At 37.9% G+C, this 19,409-nt stretch overlaps 1 protein-coding gene across 1 annotated transcript in view; it reads left to right on the forward strand.

Moving 5' to 3' along the window:
- Ranbp9 (RAN binding protein 9) overlaps window positions 1–19,409 on the forward strand; it is a 74,893-nt gene that overhangs the window by 36,759 nt on the left and 18,725 nt on the right. Inside the window, exons 3-6 of the mRNA XM_048348446.1 lie at window positions 4,545–4,597; window positions 6,700–6,867; window positions 11,159–11,181; window positions 17,941–18,125. Coding sequence (XP_048204403.1) covers window positions 4,545–4,597; window positions 6,700–6,867; window positions 11,159–11,181; window positions 17,941–18,125 — 429 coding nt within the window. The remainder of the gene's footprint in view (window positions 1–4,544; window positions 4,598–6,699; window positions 6,868–11,158; window positions 11,182–17,940; window positions 18,126–19,409) is intronic.

The raw sequence follows: 19,409 nt of genomic DNA on the forward strand, positions 1-19,409 counted from the left end.
CTCTGGTAGGTTGAAAGTTCTTTGCCCTTAGTATTTTGAACCTGTTGCATTGGTTTTTGTCATTGTTACTTTAATTGTCATTGGTTGGCAGTAATTTGCCTTTTATCTGTGGTTGTTTCTTCCCTCTTTTTCCTCCTCTGTTTCTCCTTCCCCCTGTTTATTCTTGCTCCCTCTCCTTCTCCCTCCCTTCTTTACTGGGACTTGAACTCTGGGCCTTGGGCTGGCTCAGCAGTGCTCTTCCACTGAGCCAGGCCTGTTGGTCTGTCTGTTTCAAGATATAGATTGACTATTTGTCCGGGAACATAACTGTTGTGCAGTAATTCTTGAGGCCTCTTGTTGGAACTAAGATGACAGGCATGCAACAGAGGGCCCAGGTATTGGTTGAGAAGGAATCTTGCTTGGGCTGGCCTCAAACTGTGGTCCTCCTAATCTCAGCCCTCCCGAGTAAGGATTATAGATGTGAGTCACCTTTCCCTGCTTTCTGTATAGCTGTTGACACTATGTCTGCCACTGATATTTTTTTTTTTTTTTTGGCCAGTCCTGGGCCTTGGACTCCGGGCCTGAGCACTGTCCCTGGCTTCTTTCCGCTCAAGGCTAGCACTCCGCCACTTGAGCCACAGCGCCGCTTCTGGCCGTTTTCTGTATATGTGGTGCTGGGGAATCGAACCTAGGGCCTCGTGTATCCGAGGCAGGCACTCTTGCCACTAGGCTATATCCCCAGCCCTGCCACTGATATTTTTTAAAATGTCTTATGTGAAAACTTTTTTTTAAGTTTCCTCAGTATATGATAACATACTTTGATTTTTTTTTCCCCCCCAGTCCTGGGGCTTGGGACTCAGGGCCTGAGCACTGTCCCTGTCTTCTTTTTGCTCAAGGCTAGCTAGCACTCTACCTCTTGAGCCACAGTGCCACTTCTGGCTTTTTCTGTGTATGTGGTGCTGAAGAATTGAACCCAGGGCTTCATGCATGCTAGGCAAGCACTCTACCACTAACCCACATTCCCAGCCCCATACTTTGAATTTTTTTAATTCTGGAAAATTGCTGGTTAAAATACCTTGACAGTTACTGTTCTCTGCTGCTATCCTTATTTTTTCACGATTGTGATTCCTTTTTCCTTTTTATAAGAAAATCTGTTGGGTGCCTACTGGCTCATGCCTGTAATCCTAGCTCTTCAGGAGGCTGAGATCTGAGGATCATGATTCAAAGCTAACCAGGACATGAAAGACTCATCACTTGTTAACCACTAGAAAACTAAAAGTGGAGCTGTGACTCAAAGAGGTAGAGCACTAGCTTTGAGCTCTCTTTAACTCAGGGACAGCACCCAGGCCCGGAGTTCAAGTCCCATGACAATATTAAAAAAAAGAAGAAAAAGAAATCCATTTTTCCTTTTTTTTTAAGTAGTTATTTTGACTTTTTTTGGGTGTGTGTGTCGGGGGGGGGGCGGGGGTCAGTCCTCTGGGCCTTGAACTCAGGGCCTGAGCACTGTCCCTGGTTTCTTTTTCCTCAAGGCTAGCACTCTGCCACTTGAGCCACAGCACCACTTTGGCCATTTTCTATATATGTGGTGCTGGGGAATCCAACCCAAGGCTTTTTATGTATATGAGGCAAGCACTCTTGCCACTAGGCCATATTCCCAGCCCTATTTTGTCGTTTTGTTTAACAGTCTCTTCCTGACCTTACGTTCACCAAGCAAGCATTCTAGTACTTAAGCAATGACCTCAGACTGGTTTTTTTTTTTGTTTTTTTTTTTTACTTTATTTTTCAGATAGGGTCTTGTACTTTTTTTTTTTTTTTTGCCCAGCCTGACCTCAGTCTAGTATCTTCCTACCTAAACTATGTATGGAGCTGGGATTACAGGCTTGAACCATTCCCAGGCTGTTTACTAAAGTGAGGTATCATTAACTTTTTGCCCTAGCTGGCTTTGAACCACGAGCCTCTATCTCCTCTCTATATCTCCCTAGTAACTAGCTGGATTAAAGGCACATCCAGCCATGTTTAACATTTTTCTTAGTTTTGTTCCTCTGTTTCTTTCTATAATTGTTATTTCATACAGATTTATTTTTTAAAACTCCTCGACTTCCAGGCCAGACCACATCCATATTAGAGTTTACAATCTTTACTGGAGGCTGATTAGGGAGTATTTTAGATTCCTTCACTGTTCCTTCCGGTAACTAGTTCCATCCTGGTCAAGAACTTTCTTCTCTGTCTTGTCTAGTAAGTAGGTAGCAGTGTTAAATGTAACCAGGTGACAGGTGATAACATTGTTTTTCTCTGGCCACTTTTCAGAAGAATCCTATTCCAGTCTTGCTGGTGGATGCTCTTTCTTCTGTACAACATTCACAGCCCTTGTTTCTTGCAGGAAGGGAGAATTTAGAACTATTGAGGAAGTATGTACAATCCCAGAGATCCTCGTAAATGGGTCCTATAAAACACTTACATTTTAGGTTGTGCTTGTAGCCAGTACAAATTGAATAGACTTCTTGATTGAACATCTCATTATTATTCTTAGTGTTTTGTCATTCTTTTTGGCTCCCTCATTGTGGGCTCTTGGTAGTATTGTTCAGGAATTTGGCTGGCAATTTTAGTATCCAGTAGGGGGAATCCTTTTATGTTTCTTTCTAGAAGTTTTGTCTTCTAGTTAGAATTTTGTATGTTTACATGGATCTTTAAAAATGATTTTGTCTATTTTAATCGGATTGGAATCTGTCTTGAAATACATTATATATATTGTTTTTAGAAAGATGCTGATTTTATGTCAGTTGTTAAGTTATCCAGGAATATACTGGATTTGTTGCTTTTACTGTAGCTTGAGCTTCACCGAAGATACTCCTGCCTGTAATTTACGTAGTCTGTATGGCTGATATTTTCACATATTGCTTCTGTTCTCTAGCTGTTCCTAGGCAGTAAAATATTTTTCTTATGTCTGTTATTTTGCCAGAGTACCGAGTTGCAATCACTTTGGTAGGTTCTATGTTTAGTGTGTATATAATTCTAGTGAACAGATATATCATTTTTCTTTTAATGTTGCTACTGCTGTTCATATTTTTATGTGAAATTTACCTAAAAACATACAAAGAGAATATTTAACAACAGAGGTACCTCCGTATACCTGAAGTCAATGGGCATGGCTTTAGCGTTTCACTGCTGATGGTCTTACTTGTGTTGGATTTGGAAAAAAGTGTCAAATTGAGTAATTTCCTTTTATTCATGTTTTACTAGGGTTTTATAAAATACAGGAGCCGAACTTTTTCAAGTGCTATTGTAAATTGTGATACTAGTATGAGCATTTACACTTCTAATAAACCATACTCAATTTGCTTTTTCATTTAGTTTTTTTTTTGAATAATTATTGTCATAGTGATGTACAGAGGGGTTACAGTTTCATACATAAGGCAGTGGGTACATTTCTTGTACAATTTGTTATCTCCTTCCTCATAACACCCCCCCCCCCCATTAAGCTTTTAGCTTAATGCTTTATGTGCTTTTGAGAATTTTTTTCTTTTTGCCAGTCCAGGGTCTTGGACTCAAGGCCTGAGCACTGCCCCTGGCTTCTTTTTGCTCAGGCTAGTATTCTGCCACTTGAGCCACAGTGCCATTTCTGGCCGTTTTTTGTATATGTGGTGCTGGGGAATTGAACCCAGGGCTTCATGTATGTGAGGCAAGCACTCTTGCCACTAGGCCATATTCCCAGCCCCTTATATGCTTTTGAAAATGTTCATTAACTTTAGTCGTTAACTTCCCTGTTTTTATTTTTTGTGAGATTATTTTGTTCTAATTTTATAAATTAGAACTGGGAATGTAGCTTAGTGGTAGAGTACTTGCCTAGCATGCATGAACCCCTGGGTTTGATTACTCAGTACCCCATAAACAGCTAAAAAAGCCGAAAGTGGTGCTGTAGTCAAGTGGTAGAGTGCTAGCCTTGAGCAAAAGAAGCTCAGGTACAGTGCCTAGGCCTTGAGTTCAAGCCCCAGGACTGGCCAAAACAAACAAATAAGAGTCCTTTGTTTAGACAGACTTTATTTGCCCAGTACATATTTGCCTAAAGTATACATTTTTCAGTATAACTTTATTACCTATTTCAAGTGTTTTGTATAAATTTTGTATAATTAAATATGAATTCACATTTCCCATTTGAGTGGGCTAAATTTTCACTGTGTTCTTTTGAAAACACAGTTCTGTCTTATTTAGCATGTATTTCCCTCACAACTTTATTGACAGTTGTTTTGAGAATCTGTAATTCTAAATAATTTGTAGAACAGAAGGTAGATTTTTATAGAGTAAAAATTATAGGGTTTAAAAACAGTAAAAAATCTATGTTATTAAGACTTTGGGTGTATTTATGAGTGAATAAATACTAAAGGAGTTTCCTGACAATCTGTGCAGAAAGTACTTAATAGTGCCAGTAGTAACTATGTAATAAATTGTATTAGTATTTCTTGCAGCTACACAGGAATTTCATTTTGGTTCTGATAATATTTGAGCACGTTTAATAATTTTCATGTACATGACTATAACAGTCTATTTCTTTTTTCCCCCCTCAACAGTTACATGGGAATTGGTCTTTCTGCTCAAGGTGTGAACATGAATAGACTACCAGGTACACTTAAAATTGTTAACTGTTGTAGTCTAATGACTAGCCCTGTTTGATAAAAATTTTCAAGTAATCAAAATATTTAAAGGTACTGATTTAAAAAAGTTTTAATTGCATATTCTATGAATTCTATGTGGAAATGGAGGTGTTTCCCCCCCCCCCCCATAGGAAAGTATTTTATTTCATTTTGAATAACTGGGTCCCCCAGTTTACCAAATGTATGGACAAGGATTCCCTGAACAAACCTAGTATATTTTTCAATTTAATGTAATGCTATTTTGTATATACTGTGCTTTTAAATTTTCTTTTGTGTTTTGGCATTTAAATATCTACAAGTTAAGCGTATACTCACACCAGCTACTTTAAATGTTTTCTTTACATATGTATGTGTGAGGGAGTATGTGTTTGCAGGTACTTGAACTCAGGGCTCTGAGTTCTTTTGCTCAGGTTTTTTTGTTCACACTAGCACTCTACCAGTTGAGCCACTCCTCCAGTCCACACATTGCTGAATAACTGAAGATAGAATCTCAACTGCATTTCTCTCTGAGCTGGTTTCAAACTTCCTCTAGGCCTCAGACACCTGAGTAACTATATAGCCATGAGCTACTAATGCCTGGTTGGCTACTTTAAATATTTTAATGTGACTGATTTACTACCCATCACATTCCTTTTTTAATGTGAAGAAGTAGGCCAGTGCTGCCACTATTAAAAGTGACTCTAAGGAAGGTAGAAGTTGTAATGCCAGAATTTGTTTCTTGATACCAGTTAGGCTTCCTGTTATTGTTTCCCAGTGTTCTAAGTTGGTGGAGAATTTTTGGAAAATGATCAATTTAAGACATGAAGTGTCTTAAAATGGGAAACAGGTAGGCGATGGTGGCTGACAGCTATAGTCCTAGCTAATTAGGAGTTGGCAATTAGGAGCATCATAATTCAAAGCCAGCTCAGGCAAAAAGTTTGCAAGATCTCATCTGGGGGTCCAGTGGCTTGAGTCTCATTCTAGCTATAGTGGAAAGGGTGCAACCTGGCCTGGGCAAAAAGCAAGATTCCAACAAGACTCCAGACAAAAAAGAGCCGGAGATGTGGTTCAAGAGCACTTACTTAGTAAGTAGAAAGCCCTGAGGTTCAAACTGCAGTATTCTAAAAATTAAATAAAATTAATTAAATACTAGAGAAACAGGACTGGGGGAAGGAAGGAGGTAGGGCTCCAGTGAAAGAACTCTTGTCTGGAGAGCCAATGTAAGTCTCCAGATTCAGTTTAAAAAGAGAAACATACCAAATCAGTGTGGAATGTCACTTACCTAACAGTAACATGTGATGACTTAATAAAATTCCCTTGTATCTTTTTTGCTTAAAATTATAGCTGAGAGTTGAGATTTTATTTATTTATTTAAAAATTCCCTTTAGGGCCAGGAATGTGGTTTAGCGGTAGAGTGCTTGCCTAGCATGCACAAAGCCCTGGGTTTGATTCCTCAGCACTACATAAACAGAAAAAGCCGGGAGTGGCGCTGTGGCTCAAGAGGTAGAGTGCTAGTCTTCAGCAAAAAGAAGTCAGAGACAGTGCTCAGGCCCTGAGTCTAAGCCCCAGAAATAAAAATTCCCTTTAAAAGTAATTGATAAAATGTGTTGGTAAATTAGTAGTGATATAGAATGTCTATAGTTTGGTGCTATGTTAAGATCATACACTATCTGATTTTTATTTGGATCACCGGCCTGAAAAGCTTGCAGTAATTGAATAAGATAAAAATCTTTTATTCTGTGGTGTGTGTAGAGAGAGATTTAGATTCAAGTTAAAATTCATTTGGTGTATTAGCATAAGAAACATGCATGGAAAACATCCTGCTGTAGATGTTGCATTTATAATTTCTGGTAGGATTCCTTTGTGTTTAGTACTTGCTTTAGTCTTTTTGGTTAATTTATTTTGCTTAAGTTGTAAATGGTATTTTAATGTAAAATAATTATGTAGGGTAATTGTTGAAAACAAATGTACATTTGGAAATTTTCTCTTCATATTATCTCTTGAATTGTTCTGGCTTATCTTATATATGTTAGCAAATACATGTATTACTGAAGAGCTTTACATTGTAAATACACTCAACTTTTCTTTTCAGGTTGGGATAAACATTCATATGGTTACCATGGGGATGATGGACATTCGTTTTGTTCCTCTGGAACGGGACAACCTTATGGACCAACTTTTACAACTGGTGATGTCATTGGCTGTTGTGTTAACCTTATCAACAACACCTGCTTTTACACCAAGAATGGACATAGTTTAGGTACTGAGAATGATGTATTGTATGCAAAATAACTTCTACCATGGTAGTCATATTTATTATGTGATTCTCCCTTGCATTTATCTCTAGAAATTGTTTGTTTCTTCCAAGTGCTAGTTTAAGAAATGATGAAGACTTAACATTCTGTGAAGCCAGCTTTATATAAATATGTATAAGATTGATGATAGAAATAATCCCTATTACTGAGGTATTTATTCTGGTAATAGAAATACAAAGTGTTTTGCTTTAACAAAGTTTTGTTTGAATAAAACATTGTATAATATGATGCAGTTCTCTAGGTAATAGGTGCTATGATTATCACAATCATGTGGAGAGCAGTGTCCAAGCATGGAAAATTAAAGGTATTGACCTGGAAAGATTGATAAGAAGTGTCTTCAGGATAGTGGATAGTTCAGTGGCAAAATTAAAGAAATTACAGGAATTCTCTAAAGCTACAGCTAACACTGCCTCCTGTCTAAGATTCCTTGGAACACAGTCACAATCTTTAGTCTGTGACTGCTTTCCTGTATAGTTGCAGAGTTGCTATTGGTAACAAAGGCTGTGTCCTGGAAAGCAGAAAATGCTATTTGGCACTTTACAGGAGAAGTTTGCATGTCTCTGGTCCAGATAGAAGATAATTCTACTCAGTACTTATTCTCTTATGCTTCTAAAATGGGATAGTTTTACCCAAAATATTTCACTTTCTGCCTCATATTGGGCCTTAAAATGTATATATTTGTTTACTATGCAAACCAAAAAGGGAAAACATTGAATATTATTTCATCCATTGAATCACATTTCAGAAACCTTGGCAAACCAGGAAATTACAAATAAAGAGAAAATTTCACAGCTTAATCCTTTTATTCCTCAGATCAGAATTATTTTGTGATATAAAGAGCATTCTTTCATTTGAGGGAGTTGGTTGGTTATCCTGCGTCTTTGTTTCATATTATCACATCAGCATGCACAGAACAATACATATTGGGCTTTATTCTGTTATTTATATTTATTATATTTATATTTTTATATTACCATTCCATTGTTAATGGTTTTATTATTTTTCCTCTGTTACCTTCAAAGAGTTGCACAGGGATTTAAATTTAGCATGTCCGTTTTTGTGTACAGTGCATCTCAACCAGTGTTACTCTTTCCATCAGTCCCCCCCTTCTATCCTTTCCATCCCACATATCTAGAAAGTTCGTTTTTTATGTGTATGTAAAACTTAATACCAGCTTGCTAAAGGGGCATCTTTTTATGCTTGGAATCATATAGATTGTAAAAGCTGAATTTAGTAAATTTTGTGGGATTAACTTGGAATTTTTGAAGTTTTGGCAAAGTAAAAAACGTCACTAATGACTGATGAGAATTTTTGCTAAAACAATATAAACGTAGAATATTCTAATGTAAAGTTCTAAAATATCTAAATTTAGAATATTACATCTTTGAGAAAAGTAGGCTGTAGTATAAAAGGATAAAAATAGCATACAGTCATTTTGTTAAGATATTATTTTCTTTCTTTTTGCCAGTCATGGGACTTGAACTCTCAACCTAGATGCTGTCCCCGAGCTCTTCAGCTAAAAGCTAGTGCTCTACCACTTCAGCCACAGCTTCACTTTTGGTTTTCTGGTGGTTAATTGGAGATAAGAGTCTCACGGACTTTCTTGCCCGGTCTGGCTTTGAACCTTGATCCTCATATCTCAGCCTCCTGAGTATCTAGGATTACAGACATGATCCACAGGAGCCTGGCTTATATTGTGTTTTCTGAAAAATTTAAGAGTAAAGTTTGCTCATAATTTTGGCTTATGGTTATGGTTTATTTTTGCTAGTCCTGGAGTTTGGATTCAGGGTTTGAGCCCTGTCCTTGAGCCTCTTGGGCTCAAAGCTAGTGCTCTACCACTTGAGTGAGCCACAGTGCCACAGGCTTTTCCTGAGTAGTTTTTGGAGATGAGAGTCTCATGGACTTTCTTGCCTGGGCTGACTTGGAACTGAGATCCTTGGATCTCAGCTTCCTGAGTAGCTAGGACACAGGTGTGAGTTACCAGTGTTTGTCCCTTATGATTGCTTTAAATGAAACTAAGTATTACATGGCATTAGAAAAATAATTTTAGTTTTGCTTTCTTTTGACAAATTAAATTGAATTTACTAGTTGGTAAAAGTCATTAAAGGCTTTGCTAACTTCAAAACATTCCTTATAGTAAAAAAAAAAACTTGTTTATACAAGTTGGGTATCTCATGCTTAAGAGCAGAAGTATTTCAGATTTTTAAAAAATATTTTATGTAGATGTGCAAAATTACCTTGAGAATAGAACCCAAGTCTAAACACAAAATTCTTCATATTTCATGTTTAGCTCTACTCACAGCCTAAAGTAATTGATACCATGTTTTAGTATACCCTTGTTCTGAGTGGGATCCTTTACATGGGTTAGGTGGGAGTCTTAACACTTGTGGCCTCAAGCTGGTGCTCCAAGAGTTTTGGCTTTCAGATATTCAGATGAGGGATATTGTTCATCCTCGTATTTATATTCAGTGTCTTTTAACGAGACAGGCAGCTTAAGTTCAAGCTGTTTTCAAGGCTGAAGGTGGAGGTGTGGTTTTTTAATGTAAAGACTGGAAGAATTCAGTGACTCACTATATGTTGTCACTCATAACTCTAGAATTTAATCATTTAAAACAAATTAGTGGGGGCTGGGAATGTGGCTTTGCGGTAGAGTGCTTGCCTAGCATGCACAAAGCCATAGGTTTGATTCCTCACCACCACATAAAAAGGCCAGGAGTGGCGCTGTGGCTCAGGAGGTAGAGTGCCAAGAAGCTAGGGAAAGTGCTCAGGCCCTGAGTCCCAAGCCCCAGGATTGCCCAAAACTATGGGAGAGATGGGGAGGGGGTAACAAGTTGAACAAGAAATGAACCCACTGTGTTATGTCTGAAATTGCAACCCCTCTGTACATCACTTTGACAATAAATAATTATTCATAAAAAAAACCCAAATTGGTGGTGGTTTAGTGGTAGAGTGCTTGCCTAGCATGCATGAAGCCATGGGTTCAATTCCTCTACCACATAAACAGAAAAAGCTGGAAGTAGTGCTGTGGCTCAAGTGGTAGGGTATTAGCCTTGAGCGAGAGAGGTTCGGGGACAGAGCTTAGGCCCTGAGTTCATTCAAGCCCTAGGACTGGAAAAAAAAATAGTGAAGCACTTCAGAAATACTTGATTTAGTATTCTCAGTCAAGCAATATATTTGGATACTGAGAGGGAGTTATTGAACCATCACTTTGGGTGCCAGTAGACTTATATCAGTGGCATTGTCCTTGCTGTAGTTCTTTTGGAACAGGCTTGTGTTCAAATGACAAGGATGTTCCAGAGCAGTTCTCTGCCACTTGAGCCACTGTGCCAATTATGGCCATTTTCTATATATGTGGTGCTGGGGAATCGAACCCAGAGCTTCATGTATAAGAGGCAAGCACTCTTGCCACTAGGCCATATCCCCAGCCCCCCAGAGCAGTTCTCAGTGGGCAAATCTTTATCTTTTGTAGGAGGATTTGATTTTTTTCTCAAGTAGTCAATAATTATTTAAAAATATATGTAAGAGGGGCTGGGAATATGGCCTAGTGGCAAGAGTGCTTGCCTCCTACACATGAAGTTCTTGGTTCGATTCCCCAGCACCGCATATATGGAAAATGGCCAGAAGGGGTGCTGTGGCTCAGGTGGCAGAGTGCTAGCCTTGAGTGGGAAGAAGCCAGGGACAGTGCTCAGGCCCTGAGTCCAAGGCCCAGGACTGGCCAAAAAAAAAAAAAAAAAAAAATATATATATATATATATATATATATATGTAAGAAATAATTTTTTTAAGGAGCACATACTATACCTGCTCGTGTGCATCTTTTAAAACATGTCTCTCCTTTTCCTTCCACCTGCAGTTAAAGCTAGTTTAGATAAAGCGACGAAGGTGGGGAGTAGCACAGTTTGAGAATAAGAAAATCAACTATTTTGCAACCAGTTTTCTTATGTGGCTCCTCTTGTAGCTTTTAAGATATATCTAAAGCCGTTTTAAAAATCCTGGAGACAATGGCAGTCTCCTTGAAATAGATGTATGTGTGATCTACAAGGCTGCAGTCTTCAGTGGGACATGCACCCAGATATCCCTTTGTGATACTGAGAAAAATTAGTCCTGTTTTTCTTTTAATATGTTGGCTTTAATTTTTGACATTTTTCTCCTTTCTGTTTAGTTACATATATTCAGCTTGTCACTATTACTTGATTTTGAAAAACAGCTTCTAATGCTATTTTGTTTCCTTTTTAGGTATTGCTTTCACCGACTTACCGGTAAGACATTACTTTTTAAAGCAGTTTCCCCCCCCCCTTTTTTTTTAAATGAAGAGAACTGTATAAAGAAGGAAGAACTGGAGAGGGTGTTATAATGTTAGGTACTTGGGAGATTGAGATTACAGGATAGTTAGTCTTGAGTACAGCCTAGGCAAAACTTTTTCAAGAACCTCATCACGAGCAATTGACAAAACAAAAAAAAACTGGGTGCAGTGGTGTATGCTGTGGCAGGAAGTGGATTATGGTCCAGGTCAGCCCAGGCAAAATAAGACCCTATCAAAAATAACCAAGTAAGCCAGGTGCTGGTGGCTTATACCTGTCATCCTAGCTACTTAAGAGGCTGAAATCATCTTAAGGATCCTGGTTTGAAGCCAGCCAGGGCCAGAAAATCTGAGAGACTCTTATCTCCAATTAGCCATCAAGAGCCAGAAGTAGAGCTGTGGTTCAACGCTAGGGTTCTGTGTAGAACCCTAGCCTGGAGGAAAAAAAAAATATGGGCCCTAAATTTAAGCCCCAGGATTGGCACAAAACACATCAAAAAGGGATGAGGTATGTTGCAGGAGGTAGAATGCCTGTCTTAATAAGCATCACCCTCACCTGCGTGCCACCTACTCCTTGAAAAAAAGAAAAGAAAAAGTAGGCATAGGATGTTTAAAAAAGTTGCATTCCTGTTGTTTATATGCCACATGCCATATGTAGAATCAAGATTGTTATTCTAGTTACTTGATGTGGACCTTTAAGAGTTAAGCTCCAAATTGCACTGCATCCTGCTGTACAAAGTAAATCAGAATTGGTAATTTAAAACAACGGTTTTGTTGTAGAGATTGAACTTCAGACCTTATGTGTGACTGCTCTACCCTGACCCCTAAAAAATAGTTTTTATTTTCACTAGCCATTCAAAAATGTGTTTCTTTGGCAAATGACTTTGTAGCAATTCTCATCATTGATTTGTCCAATGTGTACTTAGGCCTCCCAAGAGTCAGGTTTTGTGCTTGGATTTATCATTTGAAAGACCAGGTAGTAAAGATTTCTGTTCTTTGTAGTTTACAGTATCCCAGCTAGAAACATGAAGAATAGTACAAGAAAAAAATCAAAACAGTAAATTATAATGTACTTAAAAAGATTTTAAGTATTTATGAAAGAAGGAACAAATATGAGATGGAAGTTCCAAAGGCAGGACTGTTGGTAAGCTGCTCGTTTTCATTCAGAGCACAACTTGAGTTACTGGATGCAGGTAGGGAGTTATTAGCTAAGTAAGTGGCTGTGTAGTGTTCTAAGAGAATGGAAGTTAGAGGTGTTGAGGCACACAGCATGCCTAGTTTATTTGAAGAAAAGTGAAAATGTGGCGACTATTACTAGTGTAAGAGTGTGGAGACTGTTATTAGTAGAAGTTTTATTTTAGATACTTTATTTACAAAATCACTGTTAGTTGCAATGTACATGATACTCAGGTTAAGGAGAAAAAAATGACACTTTTTAATCATTTAGAATTTTTATACTTATTGAATGATCTCTGGTTATTTAAACGTAGGTTTTAAATGAGCATCTTTTCTTGCATAACTAAAAGGAATGAACTGCAGTGCACATTAAAGGTATTCCTGACACTTCATTATATTTAGAGCCCATCCTGTTAAACTACTTTTTCAGGTTGATGTTTGTTTTTCTGCAGGATATTATCTTCTCTGACATCAAGAATACTTAAGAGGGGCTGGGAATGTGGCTTAGTGGTAGAGTGCTTGAAGCCCTGAGTTTGATTCCTCAGTACCACTTAAACAGAAAAGGCCGGAAGTGGTGCTGTGGCTCAAGTGGTAGAGCACTAGCATTAAGTATCCAGTACCCATGCCCTGAGTTCAAGCTCAGAATTAGCAACTCTCTTCTAAGCAGCTGGCTACTTTGAGCCATGTTGGTGCTGTCATTTTCTTCCTATTACAAGATGATACTAACCAAAATTACTTTTTAAAAATTTTTTTTAAAAAACCCAAGATTCTGATATTCCTTTCTCAGTTGTTTTTCTTGAGTGGCTTGTTGACAGAAGATCAGAGGGTGCACTTACACAGCTGTTCCATTATAAAAAAAGCTAAGTACCAAGGTTGGCTAGTTCTACACAGCTACTTGAACCATGGTAGTATAAATGTCATTGATTAAATGATGCATTTCAGTTTGAGATTTTTTTTGTCGTTCATTTCACTTAGCATCATCTTATGTGTTCATAAGGGCATAGCTATTGTGCTATTGTGATCTTCTGCTATGACTAGCCTAAACATGTACTAATTATTCCCTATGAGGGAAATCATAGAGTCCATGTTTCTTATAGTTTGGCTCACTTCACTGAGTATAATTTTTTCCAAGTCCTTTCACTTCCTTACGAATGGGGCAATATCGTTCTTCCTGATAGAGGCATAGAATTCCATTTTATGTACCACATTTTCCTGACCCACTCATCTACTAAGGGGCATCTGGGTTGATACCATATTTTAGCAGTCACAAACTGTGCTGTGATGAACATTGTTGTGCTGGTGGCTTTAGTGTGGTCTTGCTTTTGGGTAGATACCCCAAAGTGGGGCTGCTCTATGCTTAGCCTTTCTTTTTTTGCCAGTTCTGGGGCTTGAACTCAGGGCACTGGCCTGGAGTTTCTTTTGCTTGTGAGCCACAGCACCACTTCCAGCCTTTGCACTTAATGTGGTACTGAGGAATCAAACCTGGGCTTCATGCATGCTAGGCAAGCACTCTACCACCAAGCCACATTCTCAGCCCCTTAAGATGTTTTCAGAGAGATGATTGATGACTGAGACAGAGAATAGACAACAAATTTATACACAGGTACTCCTTAAGAAAATCAAAATTATAATGGAAAATAACTTGGAAAGTTTAGAGTATGCAAATCAAAAATGTACACCAAGATGCATTACTTAACAAGCAGTGATGGAACAAGTAATCATCTTTTGGAAGTAAACTTAAGTTCCTAGCTACAGTTGTCTTTTGGGTGAGAGTGGCTGAGTAGGTGTAGAAGCTGGACTTTAGTTGGCTTTTTTCTTTCTTTCTCTCCTTTTACTGGCTCACTAACCATGTCCACCTGACTTGTCAGAATGAGCCATGTTGTTGTTGTCATCTGTTACCCCTTGGTAGATAGAGCAATGATCATTTGGGAAAGGTTTGGTTGTAAACATGTCTGTATCTGCCTGAGCTTCTAGTTGTTTTCTGGCCTACCTTTGAAACATTTGTTTTTTCCCTTGTCTTGATAATCCATTGGTGATGTGAAAGTTTGTTCCTGTGGTGGATAGGGTGGTTATTGTGGTTATAGATTTCCTTTTATAGTATTTCTACTTTTTCATTTTTATGATATATCTCCTAGGACTTCCCCATGTTACATCTCTTTCCTTTAAAAGAGTCACCGAGGAAGTATCTATGTGTTCTAGACCTGAGACTGCATGAGCATTGAATCCTGGGCAGGTATATTTGTAGGAAAACCAGTTTACTTAGATTGTATTGCACCATTCAGGTGCAGTTCATATTGTATTTTATAGTATAAAATTCTAAGTCATTTTAAAAATAGTTTTTTTTTCCCTCCCAGCTTTACCTCACTGGTTTGATAAATGTCTTTGTTAAACCAGCTCCATTTGGGATTAATTAATATATTCCTGCCATTTCAGTAATATTCACATTTAAATTATATTTCTAGTCTGGAAATATTTGATAAAATGTTTGATAAATGAATTATTTGCTTTCATTTTCTTTAGAAGATATATTTTAGATGTAACAAAATTATGTTGCTAATATGAATTTTCATAGCACTTCTTGAACAGTTTCTAGATTGGAAATATTTTTAGTACAGAAATGTTTTCTTGTTCTTTTCATTAAGATTTAAACTAATAGGCAAGAACAATTATCTCTAATTTAGGGGAAAACCATTATTTCCTATGTAACTATAATCTAGATATATGCTACCACATGAAATTTCATGTTGTATAATTTCATTTAAACAAAATGGTCAGTGTATGAAAAACTAAAAGCCAGACAGTAATCCCAGAAGTACAGGAGGGATGAGTAATAGAATCTGAGTCTGGCCCCACCTTGCGGGGGGGGGGGGGGGAAGCAAAAAGGACTAGGGCCTTGGGCAAGTCTTAAATGATAGAATGCCTGCCTGGCAAGCACAAAGCCTGAGTTCAAACCCCAGTATCAACAGAAAATAAAACAACAAAAGCCTTGTAATTTACATTCTGAAAAAATTGGGCAAAATATCTCTGCCTGTGTTTGTCATCATCTTTCATTTTTTGTGCAAGTTGTCTACATTTTCATTGGGACTTTTTTTTTTTTTTTTTTTTTTTTTTTTTTTTTGCCAGTCCTGGGCTTGGACTCAGGGCCTGAGCACTGTCCCTGGCTTCTTTTTGCTCAAGGCTAGCACTCTGCCACTTGAGCGACAGCGCCACTTCTGGCCATTTTCTCTATATGTGGTGCTGGGGAATCGAACCCTGGGCTTCATGTATACGAGGTAAGCACTCTTGCCACTGAGCCATATCCCCAGCCCCCATTGGGACTTTTAAGGTGTCTGCATTAGGGGTTGACCCAGGAACCTTGCCAATGGTGTGCTAGGTAGGTATTCTACCACAGTCTATCTCACAGCCCCTTGAACTAGTAATTTTTTTCCTCTGTTGTCTGAGCAAAACTTTCTGTTGATTTTATTGTCTCTGTCTTTCCATACTTTAAAAAAAAATTATCAAGGCTGGGAATGTGGCGTAGTGGTAGAGTGCTCGCCTTGTATACATGAAGCCCTGGGTTCAGTTCCTCAGCACCACATACATAGAAAAGGCCAGAAGTGGCGCTGTGGCTCAAGTGGCAGAGTGCTATCCTTGAGCAGAAAGAAGCCAGGGACAGTGCTCAGGTCCTGAGTCCAAGTGCCAGGATGGCCAAAGAAGAAAAGAAAAAAAGAAATTATCTTGTAATTCTGCAGTGAGTTTTAATGGAAACTGTGTCTCCGTTTTTACCTTAGTGAAATGAAGAGATTATACTAAAAGTATCTTAAGTATTTCATCTGCTTTGTCTTAAAATTCTTTGACCGTAGTTCTGATTGCTAATAATCTGTTTGCATATATTGCTTTGCCATTTATTTCCAAAATCCACTGGAGTTTAACTTAAAAAATATATATATATATTTTTTGGCCAGTCCTGGGGCTTGGACTCGGGCCGGAGCACTGTCCCTGGCTTCTTTTTGCTCAAGGCTAGCACTCTGCCACTTGAGCCACAGCGCCACTTCTGGCCGTTTTCTGTATATGTGGTGCTGGGGAATTGAACCCAGGGCCTCATGTATACGAGGCAAGCACTCTTGCCACTAGGCCATATCCCCAGCCCCTTAAAAAAATATTTTGACAATATTTATGGTTTGGGTTTTTTTTTTTGTCCATAGTGGGGTCGAACTCAGAGCCTTGGGCTTGTTAGATAAATGCTCTACTATTGAGCCATACTTCTAGGCACTTTTTTTATGTTGCTTATTTTCCAGTGTGGTCTCCTTTTATGTTCTTCTGGCCAGCCTAGGCTATGAACCAACTACTTGGACTTGCGTCTGACATCAGACCTATGTTCTAATTCTACCTCTTCGTTTTGTTAGCAAGTTATTTAATTTCTTTCTCGTTACATATATTAGTAATAGTACCTCATAAGATTACTGATTATAATTAAGCCCAGGCATTTAGTAAACAGTAACACACTTTCCTTTTAGACTTAACAGTTAGTGATAGAGCTAAAAGGATTCTTTCATTCTTTGTATATTTAAAGCTACTTCCTTTGCACTTGATTGTTTAGCTTTGAGGTCTTGGAGTATTTCTAAATTTGAATGCTCAAATTTATTGTTTTCTTCCTTTGAAGTACCTCCATTTAAGTTTTTGTCAACTTTGTTTTATGTGTGGTACTGGGGTTTGAACTCAGTGTTGCTAAGCAGGCACTCTGTACTTGAGCAAATCTCCAGCTCTAGAGTTTTTGTGTTTATGGGAAGGATCCCCACTGTGGTACTGGCACTGTCCTGTATGTAGTTCCTGTCTCCTTTATAAAACCAGGTCTCCCAAACATACAGGTAAATGGAAGTAGTACATTTAAACTAGTACCTGCTTGTGAATGTACTTTTATGGGAACTAGCTTTAAATGTGCAGTTTGTAGATATGTGTCTTACATAAAAGCTGAGCCTGCCAGGCTCAAGTGACTCATGCTTAGAATCTTTGAGGCTTGAGGATCACAGTTTGAAGTTAGCCTGGACAGAAAAGTCTGTGAGACTCTTACCTCTAATTAACCACCAGAAAGTAGAGATAGAGATGTAGCTCAAGAAGTAGAGTGCCAGATTTGGATAAAAAAGCTAAGTGACAACACCCTTGGCTCTGATTTCAAGCTCCATTGACACATATACACAAAGCTAAGCTAAATCCTAGTTAAGCATTTATTTTTGAATCTCTGTAACTATTGTATGACATTCTTAAAAGGAATAATTACATTTCATGTATTAGAAATATAATGTCATGTAGTATAAATGTTACCATGATATAAATACAAGGTGGCCCATGAAAAAGTAAAATAGATAGCTTCATTTAATGTTTATCAAACATATAACGTACTTTATATCATTTTTAGTTTTCTTCTACCAATATTTTGGTTGAGGGTTTTAAATGATGATGAAGTAAATTTTTGGTTCTGATCTTTCAAAGATAAGACGTAAGAGGATAAATAAATCTTTCTTATAAAATGATTAGATGTTCAATGAAATATGTTGCTTTACAGCCAAATTTGTATCCTACTGTGGGACTTCAGACACCTGGAGAAGTGGTTGATGCCAATTTTGGGCAACATCCTTTTGTATTTGATATAGAAGACTACATGCGCGAATGGAGAACCAAAATACAGGCACAGATCGACCGCTTTCCCATTGGAGACCGGGAAGGAGAATGGCAGACCATGATTCAAAAGTAAGTGTGACAAACTTTAGACCTAACTCTCCTCTCCCACATTGGTTATTTAATTATTTTTTTACCAGTCCTGGGGCTTGAACTCAGGGTCTGTGTACTGTCTCTGAGCTTCATTGCTCAAGGCTAGCACTCTACCACTTGAGCCATAGCACCAATTCTGGCCTTTTCTGTTTATGTGATACTGAGGAATCGAACCTAGGGCTTCATACATGCTAGGCAAGCACTCTACCACATTCCCAGCCTTGGTTGTTGTTGTTGTTTTTAATAAGATATTTCAGTCTTAATTTGATGGAAGAAATAAAGCGACATTGGTTATATAGACTGGGCTAGTTCACTTTTTGCCCTTCCATAGCACCTAGTGATTTCAGTAGTTTTTATAATTCACTCTTTAGTATTGTAGATACAAAAATTAGATTCAGAGGAATACCTATATTTTGTAATTGAGGATCTCTGCTTTTGGAGACCTTGTGCTTAACTGTGTTGTTCAACAGTAGTTCAGATTTCCTATGGAGGAAAAGAACTATTGTTTAATTCTCACTCTTACCATCAACATGTACTGGACTATATATACATGATAGCACATTTTATATTTCATAATTTGGTTAAATTTTTGTTTGGTTTGCTCTATAATGATGCCGGTTATTTTCAGGTTACTGGAATCCATTTTTTGCTAAATAGTGTTTACATTCTGGAAGATTATAACTGCCCTTATTCTAAACAGAACTATCTTAACATTTAATAGTCACCATGTGCTGGAATGGATTGCAGCATTTTATTAATGATCTAAAAGTGATTTCCACAGCAGTGTGGCAGGATAGTGATAGAAGAAATATTGTGATCTTATTTCTATAACCAGCAACTTACCCTTTACCCATTTTTTTTTTTTTTTTTTTTTACAAAATTGATACTATGAATGCTCAGGAAGCCCATTCTCAAAGATTTCCTTTGTCTTAATTTGAACAATAGACTAAAATAAGATGAAAACCACTAGGTTCATACCTATAATCCTAGCTACTCCTGAGGCTGAGCTGTAAGGATCATGATTTGAAGCCAACTTGGGCAGCAAAGTCCATGAGAGTATTATCTCCAGTGAACTACTGAAAAAGTGAAGTGGTAGAGTACTAGTCTTGAGCAAAAGAAGCTCAGGGACCTGCTTGGGCAACTGGCTCTGGAAATATCAGGCGGAGGCAGATTTAATAGTGGAATATTTGTACATGATGTATTTGTGGGGGCAATATTGTTGGATCACTAGTTTTACTAAATATGTTTTGTGAATACATGTAA

Source organism: Perognathus longimembris, chromosome 6, assembly GCF_023159225.1.
Source record: "Perognathus longimembris pacificus isolate PPM17 chromosome 6, ASM2315922v1, whole genome shotgun sequence".
Lineage (NCBI taxonomy): Eukaryota > Metazoa > Chordata > Mammalia > Rodentia > Heteromyidae > Perognathus > Perognathus longimembris.